The 25,147-nt window shown below is 37.3% G+C and overlaps 1 protein-coding gene across 6 annotated transcripts in view; it reads left to right on the top strand.

Moving 5' to 3' along the window:
* Window positions 1–25,147, top strand: part of ATP2C1 (ATPase secretory pathway Ca2+ transporting 1) — a 165,455-nt gene that overhangs the window by 129,998 nt on the left and 10,310 nt on the right. For 3 of the 6 annotated variants that reach the window (XM_025374248.1, XM_025374264.1, XM_025374242.1), the window contains 8 exons: window positions 11,693–11,743; window positions 12,675–12,841; window positions 14,793–14,861; window positions 15,432–15,548; window positions 16,362–16,509; window positions 17,046–17,141; window positions 18,309–18,450; window positions 20,012–20,136. In XM_025374248.1, the coding sequence (XP_025230033.1) occupies window positions 11,693–11,743; window positions 12,675–12,841; window positions 14,793–14,861; window positions 15,432–15,548; window positions 16,362–16,509; window positions 17,046–17,141; window positions 18,309–18,450; window positions 20,012–20,136 (915 nt within the window). The remainder of the gene's footprint in view (window positions 1–11,692; window positions 11,744–12,674; window positions 12,842–14,792; window positions 14,862–15,431; window positions 15,549–16,361; window positions 16,510–17,045; window positions 17,142–18,308; window positions 18,451–20,011; window positions 20,137–25,147) is intronic. The other 3 variants (XM_025374235.1, XM_025374250.1, XM_025374254.1) reach the window with 2 other exon arrangements.

The raw sequence follows: 25,147 nt of genomic DNA, 5'->3' as shown, positions 1-25,147 counted from the left end.
ACCTTATAAAAGATAGGCAGCACCACTTCAAAAATTCTAATAATTAATAAGCCTTATTTCTTAGCAGTGTTAGATTGATAGAATAATTGAGCAGATAACACAGTTCTGCATTCCTACCCCATCTCTACCCTCTACTCCTAGACAGTTCCCCTTCATATTAATAGACTGCTTTACTGTAGTATATTTATTGCAATTAATGAGCTAATATTGATACAGTTGTATTTTATTTCATGGTTTACACTAAGGTTTACTTTTTGTGTTGTACCTTTCTAGGGGTTTTGAGAAATACATAATGACATATATCCACCATTACAATTTCTTTTTTTTTTTTTTTTTTGAGATGGAGTCTCGCTCCACCATTATAATTTCATACAGAGTAGTTTCATTGCCCTGAAAATCCCTGTGTTTGATGTTTTCATCCCTCCCCACTCCCCTCAAATCCTTGACAACCACTGATCTTTACTGTCTCTAGAGTTTTGCCTTTTCCAGAATGTGTATGGTTGGAATAATAATGTATGTAGCCTTCTCAGACTGGCTTTTTTTCACTAAGCAATATGCATGTAAGGTTCCACCATGTCTTTTCCTGGCTTAGTAGCTCATTTCTTGTGAGCACTAAATAATATTCCATTGTATGAAAGTGCCACAGTTTATCACTTCACCTTTTGAAGGGCATCTTAATTGCTTCCAGGTTTGGCAGTTATACATAAAGTTGCTCTAAACATTCATATACAGGTTTTTGTGTAGACATAAGTTTTCAACTCATTTCGCTAAATACTAAGGAGCACAATTGCTGAATCAGATCATATGGTAAGAGTGTATTTAGTTTTTTAAGAAACAGGCAGTTCCATTTTTGTGGATGAGGAAATTGAGGCCCAGAGTACTTGGGAGACTTGACTGATGTCTCAGAGCTAGTAAGTAGTGGTGTTGGCATTGGAAGTGGAATCCAGGTCTGTATGCTCCAGAGTTCATCTGTTGTTTGCTGTTTCTTTGAATATTATTGAACCTAAGATGTACCCATCTCTGATTATTATTATTATTGTTACTATTTTTTACCACTGCCCTTATCCATATACATCTCTGTTTATTTTTATACACTAAATTCCTACATGTGAAATGATTGGACTAGTGTTCAACACATTTGTAAGGCCCTTAACATATATTGCTGAATTGTTCTCTGGAAAGGTTTCTGTTTATATTTCCATAAACTATGCTTCATATAGTAGCATTAAGTCCCTAGACCTCCAGTCCCACTTCCCTCATCCTCTAGCAAGTGGTTAGATTTTGGATGTTGTTACTAATAGAAATACACTATTTTGCTTATCCATATTTTTTCTTTCTGAACTTCTAATCACTCACGAATGCTGTTTTCAGAGAGAGCCAATCATAGTCCTGAAAGATGTAATTTCGAATGTTGAAATCCTGAAAGATTGAAATCCTTAAAGTCTTAAAATCCTGAAAAACCACAGTCCCCAAAGATCAAAATCCTAAAAATCTAATTCTGGAAAAAATAATTTTAAAATAAAATCATTTACATTTTTAAGAAGGAATTTATTTGAGAAACATAAAAACATGAAAATGCTCCATTGGTCACTTTATACAAAATAAGCAATAATAAATAACCTACACAGTTTTGCAAGCATTTGCAAGCATAAACACTCAGGCATAGTATATGACAGACAGATATAACATAGGACTGTTATGAGCATATGAACTGTATTTATAAAGAAATAGGTCATAAGGGAAATGCATAAACACCTATCACTATGGTTGCAAATTGTGTGCACCCCACTTTATAACTGTGGATCATTTTTATCTTTCACAAATGCAGATGTATGAAAAGGACATCTGTTCATTTATTGAGGAAGTTTCAACATTTTTACATACATGTACAATGCTTACATACAAAGTCAACATTGTGATCATGCACTTTTGTGAAGTCAAATTTGTAAAACATGCATAAAACAAATTAGAACCCTTTAAGTCTCTATAACTTATGCTTCCAGTGTTGGAAATGATGCAGAGGTGAAATACACAGCATAGCAAATTGTAAAAAATAATGCTGACAATTTAAAATAGTGGAAAATGAAACTAAAAAAAGAAAAACAATGGCGGGGGATGGTGGCTCACACCTGTAATCCCAGCACTTTGGGAGGCTGAGGCAGATGGATCGCCTGAGGTCAGGAGTTCGAGACCAGCCTGGCCAACATGGCGAAACCCCATCTCTACTAAAAATACAAAAATTAGCTGGGCGTGGTGGTGAGCGCCTATAATCCCAGCTACTCAGGAGACTGAGGCAGGAGAATCGCGTGAACCCGGGAGGCAGAGGTTGTGGTGAGCTGAGATCGCACCAGTGTACTCCAGCCTGGGTGACAGAGCAAGACTCTGTCTGCCCACCTCCCCCCCGAAGGAAAAAAAAAAATAACAAGAAGAACAAAAAAACCTAAAAAGAAATTATGACATGGAAAATTATATTACAGAGATAGATGATGGACAGTTGCATGGAGATAGTCCATAAAAGCTGGCTGACCTTCACGATCATTAACTATATTTTGAAGTCTTGCAGCATGATGAATAATTGCTTTTTTTTCTTTAAGAACATGGCTATCAGAGTATGTTCATATTCATTTTCTACGTGGCACTGCTCTTTTTGAAATTCTGTGATTCGATGTACACTAACATGAACATTCTCTATTAAATTTTCCTATCCTGTGATTGTGATTTTCAGGAGTTTAGACTTTGTTGTTGTTTTTGTTTTGTTTTTGAGACAGAGTCTCGCTCTGTCGCCCAGGCTGGAGTGCAGTGGCGCGATCTTGGCTCACTGCAAGCTGCGCCTCCCGGGTTCACGCCATTCTCCTGCCTCAGCCTCCCGAGTAGCTGGGACTACAGGCGCCCGCTACCACGCCCGGCTAATTTTTTGTATTTTTAATAGAGATGATGTTTCACCATGTTAGCCAGGATGGTCTCGATCTCTTGACCTCGTGATCTGCCTGCCTCATCCTCCCAAAGTGCTGGGATTACAGGCATGAGCCACCAGGCCCGGCTGAGGAGTTTAGACTTTAGGGATTTTGATCTTTAGGGATTTCAGCATTTGGTATTATGGCATTTGGTATTGTATCTTTCAAGATTATGATCCCAATATGTTGAGATCGTAGATCACTGTTGGGATCACTGCCACCCAGAGAATTGGGGCAGTGTGGATGTTTGCTTTGTTTTTAGGGTGGGGAAGGTGTTTATATATTTGAATAGGGCTTTGTGTGTGTGTGTGTGTGTGTGCGCGCACATACTATCCTGGTAATCTCTTCCTGATGTTTATTTCTGAATAAATCCTATATTGGATTTTTTTTAGTGGTATTGGGACAGAGTATTAGTAAATGTATGTGAAATCTGCAGTTACTTAAACATTTTGCCATTAGACTTTCGCTTAACTTCTCAGAGATACTAAATGTGGTGAAACTTTCATTTTATTTGCTTTGTTCAGTTCGTCTTCTGGCTGTCTTATAAAAATTATGGTGAACTCTGTAAACCAACCTAAAGGTATTTAGAGAAGAAAGAAACTAATTACAAATTACATCATCAGCCTGGACAAATCACATTGTCGGGATTTCCCAAGTAGAGTGGGTGTGCATTAATTATAGCAGATATCCTGATGCTATTCCAAGGAGACTAAAACAAAGTAAGACCTAAGCCCTGTCAGAAGCTCATTGAATTGCTTAAATTCATCCTACTTTAAAGTGGAATTCTATAAATACCAGCCCTCCCTCCCAGGTATTTTGTATGTTTTGAATACCTAAGTCTTTACTCTAAATATTATTAGTTAATTTTTTGTCTCATTGGTTAGCAGGACTGCCCCACCCTCATTTTGTCTTTTTTCCTACTTCATTTTGTGTTCATGTAACCCTCTTACAGCCAATATGTTTATTTGGTTTTCAGCTTTTTAATTATTTTATTTTGTTTTGTTTTTTTTGGAGATGGTGTCTTGCTTTGTTGCTCAGACTGGAGTGCTGTGGCATGATCATAGCTCACTGCTGCCTTGAATTCCTGGGCTCAAGCTATCTTCCGCCTTAGCCTCCCAAGTAGCTGGAACTATAGGCGCTCACCACTATGCTTGGATAATTAAAAAAAAAAAAACACAGAAAAAAAATTAATTTCTGAATGGATTTTTAAACTGTTTTGAAAGAAAGGATTTGTAGAAATGGAGTCTCACCATGTGTTGCCCAGGTTGGTCTTGAATTCCTGGGCTCAAGTGATGCTCCCACCTCAGCCTCCCAAAGTGCTGGGATTATAGGCATTAGCCACTGCACCTAGCCTCATCTTCTGCTTTCCTTTGTTTGTTTTTTGAGACAGAGTCTTTTGCTTTGTTGACCAGGCTAGAGTGTAGTAGTGTGACCATAGCTCACTGCAACCTCAAACTCCTGGGTTCAGGTGATCTCCCCAGTTCAGGTGATCCCTCATGACTCAGTCTCCGGAGTAGCTGGGACTACTGGCATGTGCCACCATGCCTAGGTAATTTTGTTATTTTTTTGTAGAGATGGGGTCTTGCTATGTTGCCCAGGTTGGTCTCAAACTCCTGGGCCCAAGTGATCCTCCTACCTTGGCCTCTCAAAGTGTTGGGATTACAGGCATAAGCCACTGCACTCACAGTTTGCTACTTTTGCTTTACATTGGTTTGAATAACTCTTATTATTGTTACAAATAAAACAGACCTTTTGTTCTAAATCACTAGCTTGTTGAGGTTTTCCCCCATATACTAGAATCATATTAATTCTGCCCCTCATTAAAATATTTTTCAGCCATCCTTTTTCATAATTCTTTAGAACACATTTCATTCTCCTTTTGGAATATGGAGTGTTGCTGTGTACTTTGACCTAGAGCCAATTAAAAAGTAGTACTGAAACTCAGTTTTGCTTGTTTATTAAGTCATCTGGGAATTCTCAGTGTTTTCCATTTGTGACTTTTTCTAGTGGGTTCTACATTTTCCATTGATTCATTGATAGAAGTGGTCATCCTCTTTCATTCTTCTTTGTCTGATTTTTACAGCATTACTTCCATTTATATTTCTGCTGAATATATTCACCAAGTCCCCATATTGTTATTCCAATTCATATATTGTCTAATTTTTAATAGGTTGTAAATCTTTATTTCAATCACTTGTTTTTTCTTCAGTGCATTCGTTTTCTTTAATCTGTCCTAGAAGATTTGAGGATCTTCAGTAGGTTATTCTAATGCAAGACAGATCTTTTCCATTAACTTCTCCTTTAATATTTTCCTTTTTTTTTTTTTTATAACTTCCTTTCCCTAGTACATCTTGTCTATTAATCTCCATCAAAAGAACTGTGAGTGCTGACCACAAATGTGACACTGAAAAGGAGGACTCATAAGAAGAGAAAAATACCCCTTGTAGATTGCTTCTGAAAATATGTGGCCTTGTTCTACTCTCTTTGATGATTTTTATCTCTTTGTCCAAATCTAAAATCAGGCCAAAGTACCCAACTGTCACAACTGGATCAAGCCAGCTGCACCTTTTACCACCAAGTACAAGGCTCACTGCAACCCACGGATATCCACCTAACCTCAGGACAGCCATGATCCCCAATAGGCAGGGATGACACCCATGACCAGCAAGAAGCAGCTACAGAAAATTGATCCTCAGTGCCTCTGCCTTCCATAAAGATTTCTGGGGATCATGTCTCTCAGGGAGAAATGAGGCAGGAGAATAGAGAATTAGGGTACTCAAGGGTGAACGTATAAGTAAAAGAACAGTAGGTGCAGCCAGTTCTAGGCAAGATGAGTAAAAGGACAGTAGGTGCAGCCAGTTCTAGGTATGTAGGCCACATCTTTACTCCTGTGATAACAAGACAGAAGTCTCCACTTCAGCCTCTGATTGGCTGGGAACCAAGTCTCCACTTCAGTCTCTGATTGGTCACAGGCTAATCTTTCATAGGGTGTAATCAATTGGAGGCCTCTAAAGGGCACCTAGGAGTGTTACCAAATTCTTTTAACTTAGTAAAAACCCTAGGCCGGGCATGGTGGCTCACACCTGTAATCGCAGCACTTTGGGAGGCCAAGGCCGGTGGATCATGAGGTCAGGAGTTCAAGACCAGCCTGGCCAAGATGGTAAAACCCTGTCTCTACTAAAAATACAAAAATTAGCTGGGTATGGTGGTGGGCACCTGTAATCCCAGCTACTCAGGAGGCTGAGGCAGAGAATTGCTTGAACTCAGGAGGCGGAGGTTGCAGTGAGCTGAGATCGCACTACTGCACTCCAGCCTGGGTGACAGAGCGAGACTACGTCTCAAAAAAAAAAAAAAAAAAATGGCTCGGCACGGTGGCTCACGCCTGTAATGCACTGTGGGAGGCCAAGGGGGGCAGACCACCTGAGGTTGGGAGTTTGGGACCAGCCTGACCAACATGGAGAAAACCCGTCTCTACTAAAAAATACAAAATTAGCCGGGCATGGTACGGCTTGTGCCTGTAATCCCAGCTACTTGGGAGGCTGAGGCAGGAGAATCGCTTGAACCCGGGAAGAGGAGGTTGTGATGAGCCGAGATCGCGCCATTGCACTCCAGCCTGGGCAGCAAGAGTGAAACTCCACCTCAAAAAAAAAAAACAAAAAAAAAAAACCCCAAAAATCCCTGAAGAACATTGTAGTTGGGATTCATGAGCCACTTGCTCGAGCCCATTTCTGCTCTGTGGAGTGTACTTTTGCTTCAATAAATTTGTGCTTTCGTTGCTTCATTCTTTTATTCCTTTGTGTGTTTGGTTCAATTCTTTGTTCAACACACCAAGTACATGGACAACTCACAGTCAAGACCTTTCATTCGCTAACAGATTTATTTTGCAGCTTTGGCAAACACTTGTTATATTTCAGTGCTGTGTGCTACATGATTAATTTCTGCAGTAATTAGAGTTTTCACTTAGAAGGTTACCAGTATGTTTTGGATATATATGTAACTGAGTCTTTTTTTAAAGATACAGTGAAGAGTTTCTGAATGGATTTTTGAACTTTTTTGAAAGAAAGGAGATTTCCCAAATATAAATTATGTGATTCATGATATTTGGATTGCCTAGGGATAATCAGTAATGTGATATTACAGTCCAGCAGAGTCTTTTGTTTAAGAAAATAATACCTTTTTTTATTTAGACCTTTATTAAAAGGAGAGAACCAGGGAACAGTCTTTATGGTAGTACTGAGATATATTCAGTTGTTCATTCATTTTATTTGTCTTTATAGAGCACCGTTGGTATAGGACAAAAATCTCTGACTACTTGAGTCTTAGAAGATAAATGGATATATATTATGTTAAATAAGTGCTTAAGAGCACCCTCCCCCCCCCCAAAAAAAGGCAAAATTTGAATGATTAGAGAGGGAGATTGAAATTTTTAGATAGTATGACTAGGGAGGGCCTCACTGAGAAGGTACTATTTGACAGAAAGGGGACCCATGTTATATCTGAAGAAAGAGCATTCCAGACAAGGGCAAAGGCTGGAAGTGAGTGTGCCTGGCATGTGTGAGGAACAATCAGGAGGCCAATGTAGTTCAGTCAGGAAAAGACTAATGATAGGAGTGCCGTGAGATGTGCATTTCTTGAGGGACCCGGTAGATGATAAAGGACTTCGGCATTTGTTCTGAGAGAGATGTGAAATCATTTGAGGGTTTTGAGAAGACACGTGATCTCACTTCTGTATTAACAGTGCCACTTTGGCTACTGTGTTGCAAATTGGGGGAAACTAGGGCNCCAAAAAAAAAAAAAAAAAAAATGGCTCGGCACGGTGGCTCACGCCTGTAATGCACTGTGGGAGGCCAAGGGGGGCAGACCACCTGAGGTTGGGAGTTTGGGACCAGCCTGACCAACATGGAGAAAACCCGTCTCTACTAAAAAATACAAAATTAGCCGGGCATGGTACGGCTTGTGCCTGTAATCCCAGCTACTTGGGAGGCTGAGGCAGGAGAATCGCTTGAACCCGGGAAGAGGAGGTTGTGATGAGCCGAGATCGCGCCATTGCACTCCAGCCTGGGCAGCAAGAGTGAAACTCCACCTCAAAAAAAAACAAACAAACAAAAAAACCCCCAAAAATCCCTGAAGAACATTGTAGTTGGGATTCATGAGCCACTTGCTCGAGCCCATTTCTGCTCTGTGGAGTGTACTTTTGCTTCAATAAATTTGTGCTTTCGTTGCTTCATTCTTTTATTCCTTTGTGTGTTTGGTTCAATTCTTTGTTCAACACACCAAGTACATGGACAACTCACAGTCAAGACCTTTCATTCGCTAACAGATTTATTTTGCAGCTTTGGCAAACACTTGTTATATTTCAGTGCTGTGTGCTACATGATTAATTTCTGCAGTAATTAGAGTTTTCACTTAGAAGGTTACCAGTATGTTTTGGATATATATGTAACTGAGTCTTTTTTAAAGACACAGTGAAGAGTTTCTGAATGGATTTTTGAACTTTTTTGAAAGAAAGGAGATTTCCCAAATATAAATTATGTGATTCATGATATTTGAATTGCCTAGGGATAATCAGTAATGTGATATTACAGTCCAGCAGAGTCTTTTGTTTAAGAAAATAATACCTTTTTTTATTTAGACCTTTATTAAAAGGAGAGAACCAGGGAACAGTCTTTATGGTTGTACTGAGATATATTCAGTTGTTCATTCATTTTATTTGTCTTTATAGAGCACCGTTGGTATAGGACAAAAATCTCTGACTTCTTGAGTCTTAGAAGATAAATGGATATATATTATGTTAAATAAGTGCTTAAGAGCACCCCCCCCCCCCCCCAAAAAAAAAGGCAAAATTTGAATGATTAGAGAGGGAGATTGAAATTTTTAGATAGTATGACTAGGGAGGGCCTCACTGAGAAGGTACTATTTGACAGAAAGGGGACCCATGTTATATCTGAAGAAAGAGCATTCCAGACAAGGGCAAAGGCTGGAAGTGAGTGTGCCTGGCATGTGTGAGGAACAATCAGGAGGCCAATGTAGTTCAGTCAGGAAAAGACTAATGATAGGAGTGCCGTGAGATGTGCATTTCTTGAGGGACCCGGTAGATGATAAAGGACTTCGGCATTTGTTCTGAGAGAGATGTGAAATCATTTGAGGGTTTTGAGAAGACACGTGATCTCACTTCTGTATTAACAGTGCCACTTTGGCTACTGTGTTGCAAATTGGGGGAAACTAGGGCAGAAATAAGAAAGTCACTTTGGAGGTATTGGCCCAGAGTGTTGGCAATGGTTGTGGAGTAAGGTGGTTGAATTCTGGATATATTTGTGAGTGGAGTCAACAAGATTCGCTGTCAAACTGCTTGTTGGCACATAAGAAAAATGGAGGAATTAAGGATGGCTCCCCAAATTTGGAGCCTTAGCAACTGCACATATGTACTTTTCATTAACAGAGGATAGGAAGGAGCAAGATTGAGACATCTGAGGAGATGTGGAGTAGGGATGGGAATTAGTTTTGCTGATCTGGATTTCAGAAGAAATGTCTGGGCTTGAGATAAAAATGCATTCAAATAAATGCATGTAAGTAAAATCCAAAGCCATGTGCCTGGGTATGCTCACCTGAGGCGTAGGGAATTCTGAGACCTCTTATAGAGAAAGGAACTGAGCCCTGGGGTGCTCCAACATCTAGACATCAAGAGAGATCAGGAGAATTCTGTACAAGAGGAACAGCCAAAAAGGTAGGAGGAAGACCAGTGTTGGTGGTGGTGGAAGCCAAGGGAAGATGGTGTTTCAGGAGGGACTAATCATCTAAGATGTTAGGGTGTGGCGGAGAGGTTAAGTCAGATGAGAAATGACTGTAGGCATTAGCAATGTGGTGGTGGTGGTGAGGGTCTTTGAAAGTCATGAATCGTGTTTCAGTGCAGTTGTGATAACAGTATGATCATGGGTTGGATTCAGAGAGAATGGGAGACAGCAAGTGTAGGAACTTTCTAAGGAACTCTGCTCCAAAAATCCTCCCTGTTCCTGTATCAAAATTTTTTCCTTGCTGCTGCACTTTACCATCAGTATACAAACATGTTTCTTCTTCCATTAAAAAATAATGATAGGCCAGGCGCGGTGGCTCACGCCTGTAATCCCAGCACTTTCGGAGGCCGAGACGGGCGGATCACGAGGTCAGGAGATCGAGACCATCCCGGCTAACAAGATGAAACCCCGTCTCTACTAAAAATGCAAAAAATTAGCCGGGCGTGGCGGCAGGCGCCTGTGGTCCCAGCTACTTGGGAGGCTGAGGCAGGAGAGTGGCATGAACTCGGGAGGCGGAATTGCAGTGAGCTGAGATCGCGCCACTGCACTCCAGCCTGGGCGACAGAGCGAGACTCCATCTCAAAAAATATATATATATATTATAATAATAATAATAATAATAAAAGAAAGGAAAAGGTGGCAGCTGAAATGGGAAGGGAAGAGAAGTGGTTTTCTTTTTTTATATGGAAGGGACATGTTTTTGTATACTGATGGTTAAGATGTAGCAGTGAGGAAAACATTTTGGCACAGGAGGGAGGAGAATTTCTGGAGTAATGATCTTAATAGGTAAGGAAGGTAGAATCTTTGACCTGCAGTAGATGCCTATTCAGTTCATTGTAGTAAAACCAGAGCAGTTTAGTTCCTGGATACAGATACTGAGTTGGGGGAATTGTGGAAATTCTCTTCTGATTCTGATTTCTCCAAAGTAGGAAGCAAGGTGGTCAGCTGAGAAGGAGGCTAGAGAAAGGGGATAGATTGGAGGTATGAGGAGAGAAAAGTAATATGAACTAATCCTCTAGGAGAGTGGGAAAGAGAATGGTGTATTATGTGTATTGAAATCACCATAACTTGTAAATATTGTTGGAGAGAGTGACATGACAGTGAGGCAGAAGTTAAAAATCATTGTGAAATGAGGGGTTGTGAACTCTGGAGCAGTGAATGCCTACAGTTAGTGAGTGACAGTCTCATCTGACATTCAGAATTGAGGTTTTATGAAGGGAGAATAGAGGATACCATGCTCTACCTCTACGCTCCTCCGGTGGTACTATTTGAGGAGGTTATAGGGATGGCAGTGTTTTGTGGAAACACTAGGTTAGAGCAAAGTGAAAAAGAGTAAAAAATACCGGAGATTTGTTGGGACACAGTGAAAGGATTTCAGGAGATCAGGAGATGGGGTCAGAAAAAAGGATTAAATACGTATTTTGGAGAGATAAAATCATATAAGCAATTTAGAGGTACAGTGGAAGAGAGGCTAATGAGTTAACCTGAGTAAAAGGGAATGAGCAGACACTTGACACTAAAAAATGGCTCTACAGACATTGAGAAGCAGCTGTTCTTTATTGCTCCTGAAGACAGAACAAAGGGAAAAGGCTATTTTAGTTGTATGCGAGTGTTGTAGGAAACAGATGCAAGAGAATTTTTCCTTTTTTTTTGTCTCTGGAACATTTCAAGAATAAGGCTGTTTTCTCTCCAGAGTTTACACATAATGGTATAAATTGGATGACTTGTTTAGATTGTGTATTTCCTGTGGTACCTTTGGTAAAGATCGAAATGACCATATCAAATGAATGTCTTAACAAACATATGGCATATTGCTTAAGCTTGATCTCAGTGGCAAATTAAATACAGCTTAAATTGATGAGTTTTTCATCATTAGTTATGAATGCATGGGTTATTCTGTGGAAATCTTAATATTGAAAATTTTTAGTGTATCTTGTATTTTAACAGGTTGCAGTATTTTACAGAGCTAGCCCAAGGCACAAGATGAAAATTATTAAGGTGAGTGTCTAAGAATCAGATTGTTTTATTTCTGTATACAAAATGCTGCTACTTTACTTTTGTTATGTTTGCATTACAGGAAGTAGAGCATCAAGGTCAGAAATACTGTGAAGCAAAACAGTGTTTGTTTTTGTAATAGCTTGACATAGAAACACTAATAGAGAATTTAGTTGGCATAAGATATAGAAGAAAACTTGAACGAAGTATCTGCAAATGTAGCTTTCTTTAAACAGACAGTATAAAAGAATGTTCTAACTAGGGTCCATAGCCAAGTCTTCCCAGTGTGAATAGCGGTAATAAGTTAGAAACTAAATAAATACAGCAAGGAAATAAGTGTTGTGATAGTGTGAACAATACTTAAAAGGCTATGATTATTTATATTAGTCAATTATATATAAAGCAACTGATATAGTATCCAGTAGTTAATGGTCTTAAGTTATTAATCATGATAACCAGCCATTGTGTAGTTCAGAGTTTCTCAACGTTGGCACCATTGACATTTTGGACTAGATAATTCCTTGTTGTGAAGGGCTGCCTCGTGTGTTATAGAATGTTTAGCAGCATCCTTAGCCCCTTCCCATTAGATGCCAGTGACATCCCCCAAATCACGACACTCAGAAACATCTCCAAACATTGTCACATGTCCCCTGGGAGATAAAATTGCCCCTGGTTGAGAATCATTGTATAGTTGTTTGAAGAACAGAATTTAGAGATACAGTTCTCACAGATGGAAATATTAGTAGCAACTTTTTCTAAGCTTTATCTTACTGAGATCTCCATTTGTTGAAGTTTGTTGAAAAATGGGTGGTCTATATTATTTCTAATCTTAATTATGTGAAAAATAATTAGGGAGAATTTGTTTATTGCTTTGTATGGAAGCAACATTTTTATCAGAATTCCTTCCTCTCCCCTGTCCTCTGCTCCACTGTAGTCGCTGCAGAAGAACGGTTCAGTTGTAGCCATGACAGGAGATGGAGTAAATGATGCAGTTGCTCTGAAGGCTGCAGACATTGGAGTTGCGATGGGCCAGACTGGTACAGATGTTTGCAAAGAGGCAGCAGACATGATCCTAGTGGATGATGATTTTCAAACCATAATGTAAGCTTTATTTCAGTGAATGCCTATCAGAGAATCTTCCCCTATCCTTTCCTGTCTCCCACCCCTAGAGAATTCAACTGGAAAAGAATTAGTATTTAAAAATTAGGTAAACTAAACCATTTTTCTAGGGTAATTATCCTATTTTATGGTCTGTTGTATAGTTCTGAAGAAAATGATTTGTGTGGCTGGAACAGACATAGTAAATGGCAGGACTCTCATTTAAGAAATATTTGCCAAGTGCCAGCCACATGTCACCTTTTTCTGGGCACTAATATGATGGTATAGTAATGGCCTTTATGTTAAATTCAAGTAGTTAGAATTATGCATATGTATGGCTCTTTTTTGGGCCTTATAATAAATATTGAAAATTATGAAGTTTCCATCCATACCTGTTTTTTTATATCAGTAATTTATTCATGTTGCCCTCATTTAATGTTATAATTTATTAAATTTAGAAAGCTTTATTTGTGTAAGCCACAGTTTCCAATTAAGACTCCAGTGTAATACATGGTGGTGTCAGTTTTACAGTGTTCAATTGGGGATCATGTGAATCCCATTTATTTATTTATTTATTTTTGGTAGCCACCTGTTGGATGACCTGAGTTTAGTGATAAATTCTAATTATATGTTCCAGGCTGTTTTATTACTCTGATTTGGCCTACAGCAAAACATTTGGGAGCTCAGGACTTACAGTATTTGCCAAGCTTTTGCAAAGATACGAGTTTTTTCTTTCCATTATTAGAATTATATAGAATTCTTAGAAGAAACGGGAAGTTGATTAAAAAGCCTAGATTTTCTTGGATTCAGCTAAATGAATGAGAGAATTTATATGAATCCTTATAAACTGTGTTCTCTAATTCCTCTGCAACATGTGATCTACTTGATGTGTAGGAACACCATGTAGCTTAAATTCTATAATTCTTATATATATCATTGCCATTTGATTCCTGACATACATTAGTTTAAACCTTTACTCTGCATTTTGTACCACTAAGAAAAATGAGCTTAGAGGAAGGTGAAGAAGATAATCATGGCTGGGCATGGTATCTCATGGCTGTAATGCCAGCACTTTGGGAGGCTGAGGTGGATGGATCACTTGAGCCCAGGAGTTCGAAACCAGCCTAGGCAACATGTCAAAACTCATCTCTCCAAACAATACAAAAAAAAAATAGCTGGGAGTGGTGACTTGAGCCTGTGGTCTCAGCTACTCTGGAGGCTGAGATGGGAGGATTGCTTGAGCCAGGAAGGTCGAGGTGCAGTAAGTTAAGATTGTGCCACTGCACTCCAGCTTGGGAAGCAGAGCAAGACCCTGTCTCAAAAACAAAAACAAAAACAAAAAATCATTTTATGTATTATGAATGTGAAGTATTTTCTCTTGTGGGGAGAGACAATGTATGATTTTAATGTTGAAATATCTTCTTCAGAATAAGAATTTTAATACTGTGACAAATTAGTTCAGGTAGAGCTTAGGCTTGACTTTAATTCTTTGCTAAAATAAATGTTTCCATATTGATACATGTGTTGTATTAGTTGAAATTTTATTTATTTGTTTGTTTGTTTGTTTGTTTGTTTGAGACAGAGTCTCACTTTGTTGCCAGGGCTAGAGTGCAGTGGTGTGATCTCGGCTCACTGCAACCTCCGCCTCCCAGGTTTAAGCGATTCTCCTGCCTCGGCCTCCCAAGTAGCTGGGATTACAGGCATGCGCCACCACACCCAGCTAATTTTTGTATTTTTATTAGAGACGGGGTTTTGCCATGTTGGTCAGGCTGGTCTGAACTCCTGACCTCAGGTGATCTGCCAGCTTCGGCCTCCCAATGTGCTGGGATTACAGGCGTGAGCCACAGTGCCCGGCTGGAAATTTATTTTCAAAGTTAGCTCCACAGTGTTTTAGTATAGATACATTTTTATATGATAATATTTTCTCACTTCATCTTTATTTTTTAAATTTCAGGTCTGCAATTGAAGAGGGTAAAGGGATTTATAATAACATTAAAAATTTCGTTAGATTCCAGCTGAGCACGTAAGTTTGCAAGGAATTTGTCACCATGGGTCTTCTGGATAAATTATATGAAAAATAGAACCTAAGCAGAATGCCTAGAAACTTATCTGCCTTATATTTCTGAGCATTGTTCATATGTCAGTTTTCCAAAAAGAAAATTTATTGTATTCAGAAATTTAAAGTGGCATGATAAATAGGTTGTAAATGTAACAATTAGATGTCTATATCATCAAAATATATAAATCTTTGTGATTTATTTAATAGCTCATGATATCAGGGATGAGTCACATCTCATTGTTTCCTCTTGGTATGTTTTTCCAAAAGTAGAACGGGTATCGTGTAGTCAAAAAACGGTTACCGAAATACTGTTGAAACTATCATGCACATATAAAAATTCTTTATTTGTTCCTGTTGGCTAAACATCTTGAAAATCCTTTGTTAAAATACTATTAGCGTTAAAATGTCCACATGAATGAAGAATAGTTTACAGTCTTCCTTTAAAACCATAGTAGTAGTGAAATTTTTAAGTGGTATCATAGAATCAACAGATTTACTATGCTGATATTTTTAAATGACTCTCTTTTTCAACAGGAGTATAGCAGCATTAACTTTAATCTCATTGGCTACATTAATGAACTTTCCTAATCCTCTCAATGCCATGCAGATTTTGTGGATCAATATTATTATGGATGGACCCCCAGCCCAGAGGTACGAGTTTTTTATTGCATGAGCTGGAAAAACAAGGAATGTGTGCTACCCTGATAATTAAGTTTTAAAACTTGATTTATGGACAGTGTTGGAAAACTTTGCAGCAAATGTTTTAACATTTATATTATAAATTGTGTGATGTGCGTATTTTATTTATTCTTTTTGAGTGTGCATGCAGTGTAGATCTGAGCCTTTCCACTGTTAGATGCCTAGCGTAAGGTTGAGAATAGATCAGGAATAGGTGCTATCCCTGTCCTCAGGAAGTAAGCCTTTTATTTCTAAAAATTGGATATAATGGAGAAATTTCTGGGTTCAGTGTTATTATCTAGGTTCTGCTGTTGTCAGTTTTAGAGACTTTGGGAAAATATTAGAGGACCTGAGTGTCATAACTTTTTAAAAAAATTTAATGCTAATGGAGTAGTTGAGTGATAGATGTCATTTGGCCACTCCAGCAAATCATCCCAGTCAAAACCTCTTTATATGAAAGATACTTCAAAATTCAGTTGGTAGGTCATGTATTTCACACCGTATTTGAGGTAAACTTACATGTAAATGAATTGGATGGTTTTTTGGAAGTTGATTATCTATCCCCCGTCAAATTGTGCCAAACAAATAAGTTAAAGAGGAGAGAAAAAGTGACAAAATCAGTGTTATTTTTGTATAATCATAGCTAAGGTTTTCTTTATGATTCAACATTTTGTTTCCATAAGAAAGCATTTAATTTGCTGAATAATTGAGGTTAGTGAGGTTGTGAAAGTAACAAATCCAAACCTTAAAACTTGAAAGTAATTTATTTTTCTGTTTGTTTTTAAGCCTTGGAGTAGAACCAGTGGATAAAGATGTCATTCGTAAACCTCCTCGCAACTGGAAAGACAGCATTTTGACTAAAAACTTGATACTTAAAATACTTGTTTCATCAATAATCATTGTTTGTGGGACTTTGTTTGTCTTCTGGCGTGAGGTATATTCACTGGCCAAGCTGCTATATTAACATGAATTCTATATATATAATAGGATTCCTAGTTATTTTGATGGGTGACCCAGAAGGCTGGGAAGTTAAGGGAGCCTCTTTTAGTGAAAAATATGATAAGAACATTTTAAAAGAGTTTGATTTCCATCTTTATGGATAAATAAAATTATTGATTCATGTATTAGAATAAATCTGCAGAGAAGTATCAGATACAATAAAAAGAAATGAAAATTTAGAGAGAATTTTGAAAACCTGAGTCTTAAAATCATACAACCACTTTATTTTTAAATAATAACAGTATTTTAATATCTAATATATAGTTCATGAGTTTTTTTTTTTACTTTTTATTATGTAGATTACAACTATTCGCTAGGTGATTTATAGGAAATTTGGGTAGCTTTAACGTTTCGTATGTTAGGCTAAAGCTATTTCTTCCTAATAGAAAATATTTATATTTTTTAAAAAGCATGTTATTTATCCATTAAATTCAGCCACTGAAAAGTAATTTCGTTATTACCTCTTGACAGCTACGAGACAATGTGATTACACCTCGAGACACAACAATGACCTTCACATGCTTTGTGTTTTTTGACATGTTCAATGCACTAAGTTCCAGATCCCAGGTATGTTTAGGTGATCTTAGTTGATTGACTTGATTGACTCACTTGAGTAGACTGCTTTCTAATAAGTAGGCAAAGATTATGGGTTTTAAGCTTTGCTTAATTTTGTAACCACCGATTGCAGCCCCAGACATAGCCTTCTTATAAACATGTGCCATTGGTCACAATGAGGATGGGGCATTTGCGGGAGGTAAGCTTTATGTCTGACTAGAACATAAAAGTATTAATAATTCACAGGTGTTGTCGTCTGGGTTTAGCTGGCTATAGCTATAAGATAGATCATGGTTAACATTATCTGAGCATAGAACAAACCTCATAGGTTCTGTTGAGATTTTATTAATCTCATCTTAGAAGACAGTATTGCTAGGAGTACAATAGCAGTTTTGTGCCAATTTTTTTCCCATCACTCCTGTCATTGTGTCAAAGCTTAGGACATTTTAATTTTGCTTTTCTTCCCTTGTTGTATCTTAAGATGTGACTGCTGCTGCTTGGTCTAAGTGTTTTGATAGAAAATAATGGGCTAGAGCTTTGTGGTACTTTTTTAGAGCATATTGTCCTTAAAAACTAGTTTCATTTGAGGCGTGACTATTCATTTCAGCTTTAAAGCACTTTATGAATTCTTAACTATATTACCATTTGCCATGCTAGAACTTCCGAGTACAGTGAATTCTCACTAATTGACCAATTTTTGAAGAAGCTGTAATTATTTTTTTATGAAAAGTGGTTTTACTTTTTCAGTACACACATAATTAGGTCCATTCTCCAAGAAAGGATTTTAGATATCTACCTTAGTGAGAATGGATAGAAACGATTTAGCAAACTACAGAGAAGTTTCTTGATGTTTGGGATGTTAAAAGAAGAAATGATTTAGCAAAATAGAAATAAAGTTTCTTGATGTTTGGGATGTTAAAAATGGTCTCATTTATATAATGTCACTTTTTTTTAAGCAAGCCCTTTCTTGATAAATAAAATAAAAGCTACTTTAATATTTACCCTTATTCCATCTGAATTATTCCAAAACAATAGTACAATTTAAGAGATTTCATAGAATTGACACTGTAGAATTCAGTGATAAAGTTATACTGCTTATTAAAAATTAGAAGTGAATATAATAAAGAAGTTATTTCTGTGACCAAGGAGTAATAATTGAACTCTCTGCTCTGCCAACAGACCAAGTCTGTGTTTGAGATTGGACTCTGCAGTAATAAAATGTTTTGCTATGCAGTTCTTGGATCCATCATGGGACAATTACTAGTAATTTACTTTCCTCCACTTCAAAAGGTTTTTCAGACTGAGAGCCTAAGCATACTGGGTAAAGAAAACGTTATCTTTATCATTTATATACTTTAGATAAATCATATTTTCTAATGTGTTCGTTTTAATTTTAAAATTCTTTTAAAATAGCAAAATAAGTAAATCACTTGATTTGAAAAAGGAATCTGTTTTTTCATTTGGGAAAGCTCAGGGGAATTACTCACCTGAATCCAGGGTTTTGGTTTTTGCTTTTTTATAGGTTATCAATTGTTATAAAAATCATATTATGTGATTCTCAAATATAGTAAATCAAAACCTGCTGTATAGTTTATAACTTTTTATGTACTATGCCATCTTGTATGAAGAGAAAACTAGACTTAATCTCCCTGAAAACCAAGTTGCTCTCTTCTTTAAAGTTAGAATTTTCAGTAGTTAAACGAATAATTCTTTCTTATTCTTTCTTGTTTGTACATTCTAATTTCACAAAATGTCAGTCTGACCCAAATAGTAGAATGTTTTATAAAGATTATTTGGAAATTACACATTATTCTTACGTTACCATTTATTATATGTATAGTACAGTGCATTTAAAAATCAGTTTTCCTATGTAAGTGTGAGGAAAGATGTATTTGACAATAATGCTATCCTTTATTGAATTCTTAATTTGGGTATTTGTGAAAATAGTTATACAGTGCCACTGTATTTTTTGTTACAAGTTAAAATTTACCTTGAAATTGAACTAGTTGAATTTCAGTATTTTAATTCCATATTCACATTGCTTCCTCTTTTTTTAAAAAATGGCATTTTAAGGAAACATCTGCAATTTTCCAAGCAGTAAATAAGAATTGAGATAGTGTGGATACTATTGTAAAGACAAGTCTTCTATGCTTTGAAATAGAACATATTAATGTCAAATTTTTAATCTTCAGATAGGCATTTTCATTCAAAGTGTCGACTACTGTTGATACAGTACTTTTTTAAAGGGCTGTGTGATCTATGAAATAAAAAAACTCCTTTTGTTGGTGTTACTGATAAAGGCTAGCCACATAAGGTTTCAGGGAAAGTGGTCAGAGGACTTAGGTTCTAATTCTGGCTGCTGCCTTTCCTAGTTATATGACTTTGGATAAGTCATTTAATATCTTTTTTTCTTTTCTTATTTTTAACTGAGGGTGATTGTGCCTACGTTATGGAATAGTTGTGAAACAATGTATTTGAAAGCTGTGGTGGCCAGGCGCCATGGCTCATGCCAGTAATCTCAACACTTTGGGAGGCTGAGGCAGGCAGATCACTTGAGGTTAGGAGTTCGAGACGAGCCTGTCCAAAATGGGGAAACCCCATCTCTACTAAAAATACAAAAATTAGCTGGGTATGATGGCACATGCCTGTAATCTCAGCCACTTGGGAGGCTGAGGCAGGAGAATGGCTTGAACCCGGGAGGCAGAGGTTGCAGTGAGCCGAGATCACACCACTGCATTCCAGCCTGGGCAACAGAGCAAGACTCCGCCTCAAAAAAAAAAAAAAAAAAAAATTGTGGTAAAATGCTAGAAAAATGTAAGCTATTAAGCTTTGCAACTGTAAGTTTCAAAGAAATGTAAAACCCAACTTATTTTCTCTTGCAGATCTGTTGTTTCTTTTGGGTCTCACCTCATCAGTGTGCATAGTGGCAGAAATTATAAAGAAGGTTGAAAGGAGCAGGGAAAAGATCCAGAAGCATGTTAGTTCGACATCATCATCTTTTCTTGAAGTATGATGCATATTGCATTATTTTATTTGCAAACTAGAAATTGCAGTCTGAGGATCATTTAGAAGGGCAAGTTCAAGAGGATATGAAGATTTCAGAACTTTTTAACTATTCATTGACTAAAAATGAACATTAATGTTAAAGACTTAAGACTTTAACCTGCTGGCAGTCCCACATGAAATTATGCAACTTTGATATCATATTCCTTGATATAATTGGCTTTTGTGATTGAGTGAAACTTTATAAAGCATATGGTCAGTTATTTAATTTAAAAAAAAGGGCAAAACCTGAACCACCTTCTGCACTTAAAGAAGTCTAACAGTATAAATACACTATCTATCTTAGATAGATATATTTTTTTTTATTTTTAAATATTGTACTATTTATGGTGGTGGGGCTTTCTTACTAATACACAAATAAATTTAATCATTTCAAAGGCATTCTATTTGGTTTAGAAGTTGATTCCCAGGAGTGCCATATTTCAGCTACTGTATTTCCTTTTTCCTGTAATGTAAGCACCTCAGATACCATGTGCTACCATTTTTGTATCAAGTTTTTTGCACAGGATGTGACCACTGTCAGATCACTGTTCTTTTCTTTCTTTTTGTGATTGAAAAGCCTATACTACAATTTGAAGTAAATTTTTGTTTTTCTTAGTAAGTGTAAATGGTTGCTTTATTTAATTTAATTTAATTTAATTTAATTTAATTTTATTTTATTTTAAAAAGGTATGTCTTTGGTATAGCAGAATTAATGCAGGGCTATCAAGTGGTATTCTAGGATAACAGTGTCCATAATTAACACTTAGTCATAGAGTCAAAAACATTTAAGACTGATGGGGCTGAAGTTTATAATAAATTATATTAACATGTCTTCCTTTTTGAGTTAAAGGAGACTATATACTTTGTCAAATATCATTTTGTCATCCTCTAAATATAAATCCAAATACCTCAGCTAAGTAATTCTATTTTATTATTTTTGCTGTTATGTAGTTTTTAATCATATTTCTTAGGAAGTATAGGCTACTGGACTTAAAGAATAAAAAGTCCCCAAACCCAAACAGATGGTTTATGAACCAGAGTATATGTGGAAGATTCTTTGCTGGCCTTGCTCTGTGTGCATCTGCAGCTTCTTTGGCCTAGATTTTAGCACAAATCTGAGTCTGTCTCTTCTACTTTCATCACGTGTTCTGTACCTTCTTTTTGTTTCATTGGGCATGCTAGGGAGATGATGAATTTTGTGTGTAATGCCATCAGTTTTCATAAAAGCTTGATGAGGTATAGGTCATTTGTTTTGAGTATGTGGGCCAGAAATTTAAAATTAGAAATTTGTTTTTCTGTTGAATATTTCTATCTATAAACAGAAATGGGTCCCAATTCTTAGAGGTTTAATCCTTCTTGAAGCTAATAAGTTTTGTATTTTATAATCTTTCAGGATGACCCATTCCTTAGCTTTTATCCAATATGAAACTACAAGTGTTAGCACTGAACTATTGTCATTGATAGGGAAAATATCTATTCTTTGAGTCTTGTTACTGAGGCAGTTGAGTGTAAGGAGCTGCCTGAAGTTTATTCTACTTAACCCTTTAAGGCTGAATTGTCAAATGTACATTGTTCCATGTCATTAGATGGAACATGGAAGCCATTGTCTAATCAGCTCTATCATTAGTGACTTGATGTCTCATACCTTAATTTTGTAATGATTTTTCTTCTCTGTTACAAAGACTTGAAATACGTATTAAATGCACGTTAATCTTTTGCTTTGCATTTTAGGTTCAGATTATGACTTGATTGAAATAAATGTGCCTATACATTCATTTGCTTTGTACTATAAAAATAAAAATGATTTCTTAAGTTAATGGCATCCCAGTGGGGACTATTAGCATTAAAATTATCCATATGGATGCTGAAGATACAGAAATTAAAATTATCCATATGGATGCTGGAGAATGCATAGTACACAGAATCTATGATTTAAAAAGAAGTTGAATGTACAGTACAGATCCAGATTGCAATTTTCCATAATATATTAATCCAAGTTGACATGGATGATTTAAATGTGCTGGTATCTAAATTTTAAATTTTTACCCCATTTCCTAATCCTAGGACTTGCTAGAGTCCCTAACAATACTAACTTATTTGATGCTTTTCCCTGTTAAACTACCTTATGGAGTTATTTGGCCCCATAATGGCTAAACATCAGGGAAGAAAAGAAAAGAACTTAAAATAATGCACTGATGAGGTAAACAGTTCTGAAGTGATCAAAACTGGCCACACAGAACAAGGCTGAACATGTTGTGTCACATTTATGCTGGACATTGCATAACCCAGAGATGAAACAAAAGTGAAACCATGCAACCCAAAGACCCTCCCTTCTCAGGATATAGGCTTTGTTTATAGCAGTAACCACCCTCACAAGAATAAGACACATTATTTACCTGTCATGTCCATGTAGGGTATGTATTTTACATTGGTAGTCTTTTTGAGATCACTTAAGTTTTGGTCTCCTTGATACACTACATAAGTAAAGTATGTATTGGTCACACTTAAAAATAGTTTCTCACTGAAATGAGTTGGAGGCAAACAATAAACTAATATTTAGGAAACTTAATTAACTTTACCTTGCTTTCTGCCTCTGTCACTTGGCAATTCACTTCCGCATATGACTCATCCATGAAGTTAGATGATGAACTGGTTATCTTTTCATTACATTTATTTAGTACCTGGAGTGTGCTAGAAGTAGAACGATGATGGCATCCCTGCCCTATAGGAGCCCATGAACACAGATAGCAGGGGATATTACTGCTAATAAGCTATTTCAAGAAAGTTAATAGGGATCTTTGCCTATTTACTTTAAAAATACACATAGATTAAAATGAGTCCAGTGCACATTTCACTAGATAATTTCCTTGACGTTGGCTTTTGAAAATCTTTGAAGCACTTTTTAAGACTGAGCTCCTGCAATCCAAACAGCAGCTGATTTGCACACTAAAACGTGGTATGGATATTCATCCTTAACTAGTATGTGATTGGACAGAGAGATCACTCTGATGGTTAAGTTTCCTTGAGCTCAGCTACCACTTGAACTATTAACTCTTATTTAATGACATTATTTTGGGTTTTGGTTGTCAAGAGTTGGTTATTGTTAATAATGGATAGTGGTTAACCAGTCCCTGGTATTAATGTAGATACAGTTGTCCATAAACATTGTTGTGGGTTTAGATTTAAAAAAAAAAAAAAGGTAGTATCGTGCCTTCAGGAAGTTTTCAGTCAGTTCTGGAGACCAATGTGAAATATATCCAGTAGGATGGTAAATGTTGTCCAGAAAGCTACAGTAGCTGAAGGAGACAAATAACTTCATGGGATCCTCAAAGAAATTTGTCATGGAAATTGCCTAGAACTAGTGACAGCTGAATCAAATTTTAAGTTGGGAAACTCCAGCTGAGAAGCAGTAGGACATTGCAGCCAAACAGCAAAGTCTCTGCAGAGGTGGTGGTAGGGGCTAGAAGGAATCTGTGAAAACCACAGTGAGTTTGACACTGTTAAGACCAGGAAGTACAGTGTGAAGGGTTGGAGAGATAGGCAGAAGCCTAATGGTGAAAGCAGAGACAATTGATTTGTCTGATAGCATGCCAGGGCATTTCAAGAGTTTGATGTGAGTTTGGATTTTTGTATCGTAACATGCTGATGGAAGCACAGAGGATCAGTTGTGAAGACTGAAATAGGGAGACCAATTAGAAACTCAAGGAAGCTTAAGGAGTAAAGGGATGATTGAGCTGTGGCAGTCACGATGGAGAGAAAGGCATGGAATTTGAATTGTCTTTTTTTTTTTTTTGAGGCAGGGTCTCACTCTGTCCCCCAGGTTGGAGTGCAGTGGTGTGATCTCGGCTCACTGCAACTTCTACCTCCCAGGATCAAGTGATCCTTCCACCTCAGCCTCCTGAGTATCTGGGATTACAGGTGCACACCACCATGTCTGGCTAATTTTTTTGTATTTTTGGTAGAGGCAGGGTTTCACTTTGTTGCCCAGGCTGGTCTCGGACTCCTAAGCTCTGGCGATCCACCAGCCTTGGGCTCCCAAAATGCTGGGATTAGGTGTGAACCACTGTGCCCAGCCTTGAATTTTTATCTTCTGAGAGATAACATTGACGTGACTGGATAGGAGAAAAGGAAAATGGAAAAGATACTAGTCTGTGGCCTTTGGCTTGAATAGTAGAGCTATTAGCAGAAGAACCTAAGCTAAGCAGGGTTTAGTGGGACACAGGTCCATCTGAAATGTAAAGCTTGTTGTGTCCTTGAGATTTCCCAGCTGGATGTGTTAAAGCTATGGCTGACTAATTATAAGCTCGTAGAAAAACACATCCATTTTTTTGTTGTTGTTAAATTAAGCAATAAGTGAAAGTAAACTCAGCTTTGACAGAATAAGATTTCCTTTAAAAACTTTCCTTTAGCATAGTTATTAATCAGCAAACAGTTGTATAAATTCAAAATGCAGAAGGACAAGATAATATTTCAGTCTCCTTTGTTATCGAATGTTAATAGTGAATCTGTTATTAAGGTTACTGACTGGAAAACACTGATCTGAATTACTGGCCGCACTTTTTTTTGATACTTGCAGTAAGACACTTTCTGAGAGTGTGTGTGTATGTATGTTTATGTGTGTGTCAGCGAACCACATAGCTTAAGGTATGCCACATGAGGAAACCCCAGTGAGTAAATAACATTACCATTAGAAAACAGCTACTTACTCTGAATGAGTAATTGTGGCAGAAGAGTAGAAAACAATGTTGATTTTTTGTTTGTTTTTTGAGAAGGAGTCTTGCTCTGTTGCCCAGGCTGGAGTGCAGTGGCGCGTTCTTGGCTCACTGCAACCTCTGCTTCCTGAGTTCAAGTGATTCTCCTGTCTCATCCTCCTGAGTAGCTGGGATTACAGGCGTGTGCCACCATGCCCAGCTAATTTTCGTATATCTAGTAGAGACAGGGTTTTACCATGTTGGTCAGGCTGGTCTCAAACT

The sequence above is a fragment of the Theropithecus gelada genome, chromosome 2 (genome assembly GCF_003255815.1).
Source record: "Theropithecus gelada isolate Dixy chromosome 2, Tgel_1.0, whole genome shotgun sequence".
Classification (NCBI taxonomy): Eukaryota; Metazoa; Chordata; class Mammalia; order Primates; family Cercopithecidae; genus Theropithecus; species Theropithecus gelada.
The sequence above is the reverse complement of the archived record's forward strand: the minus strand, read 5'-3'. Positions and strand labels throughout refer to the sequence as shown.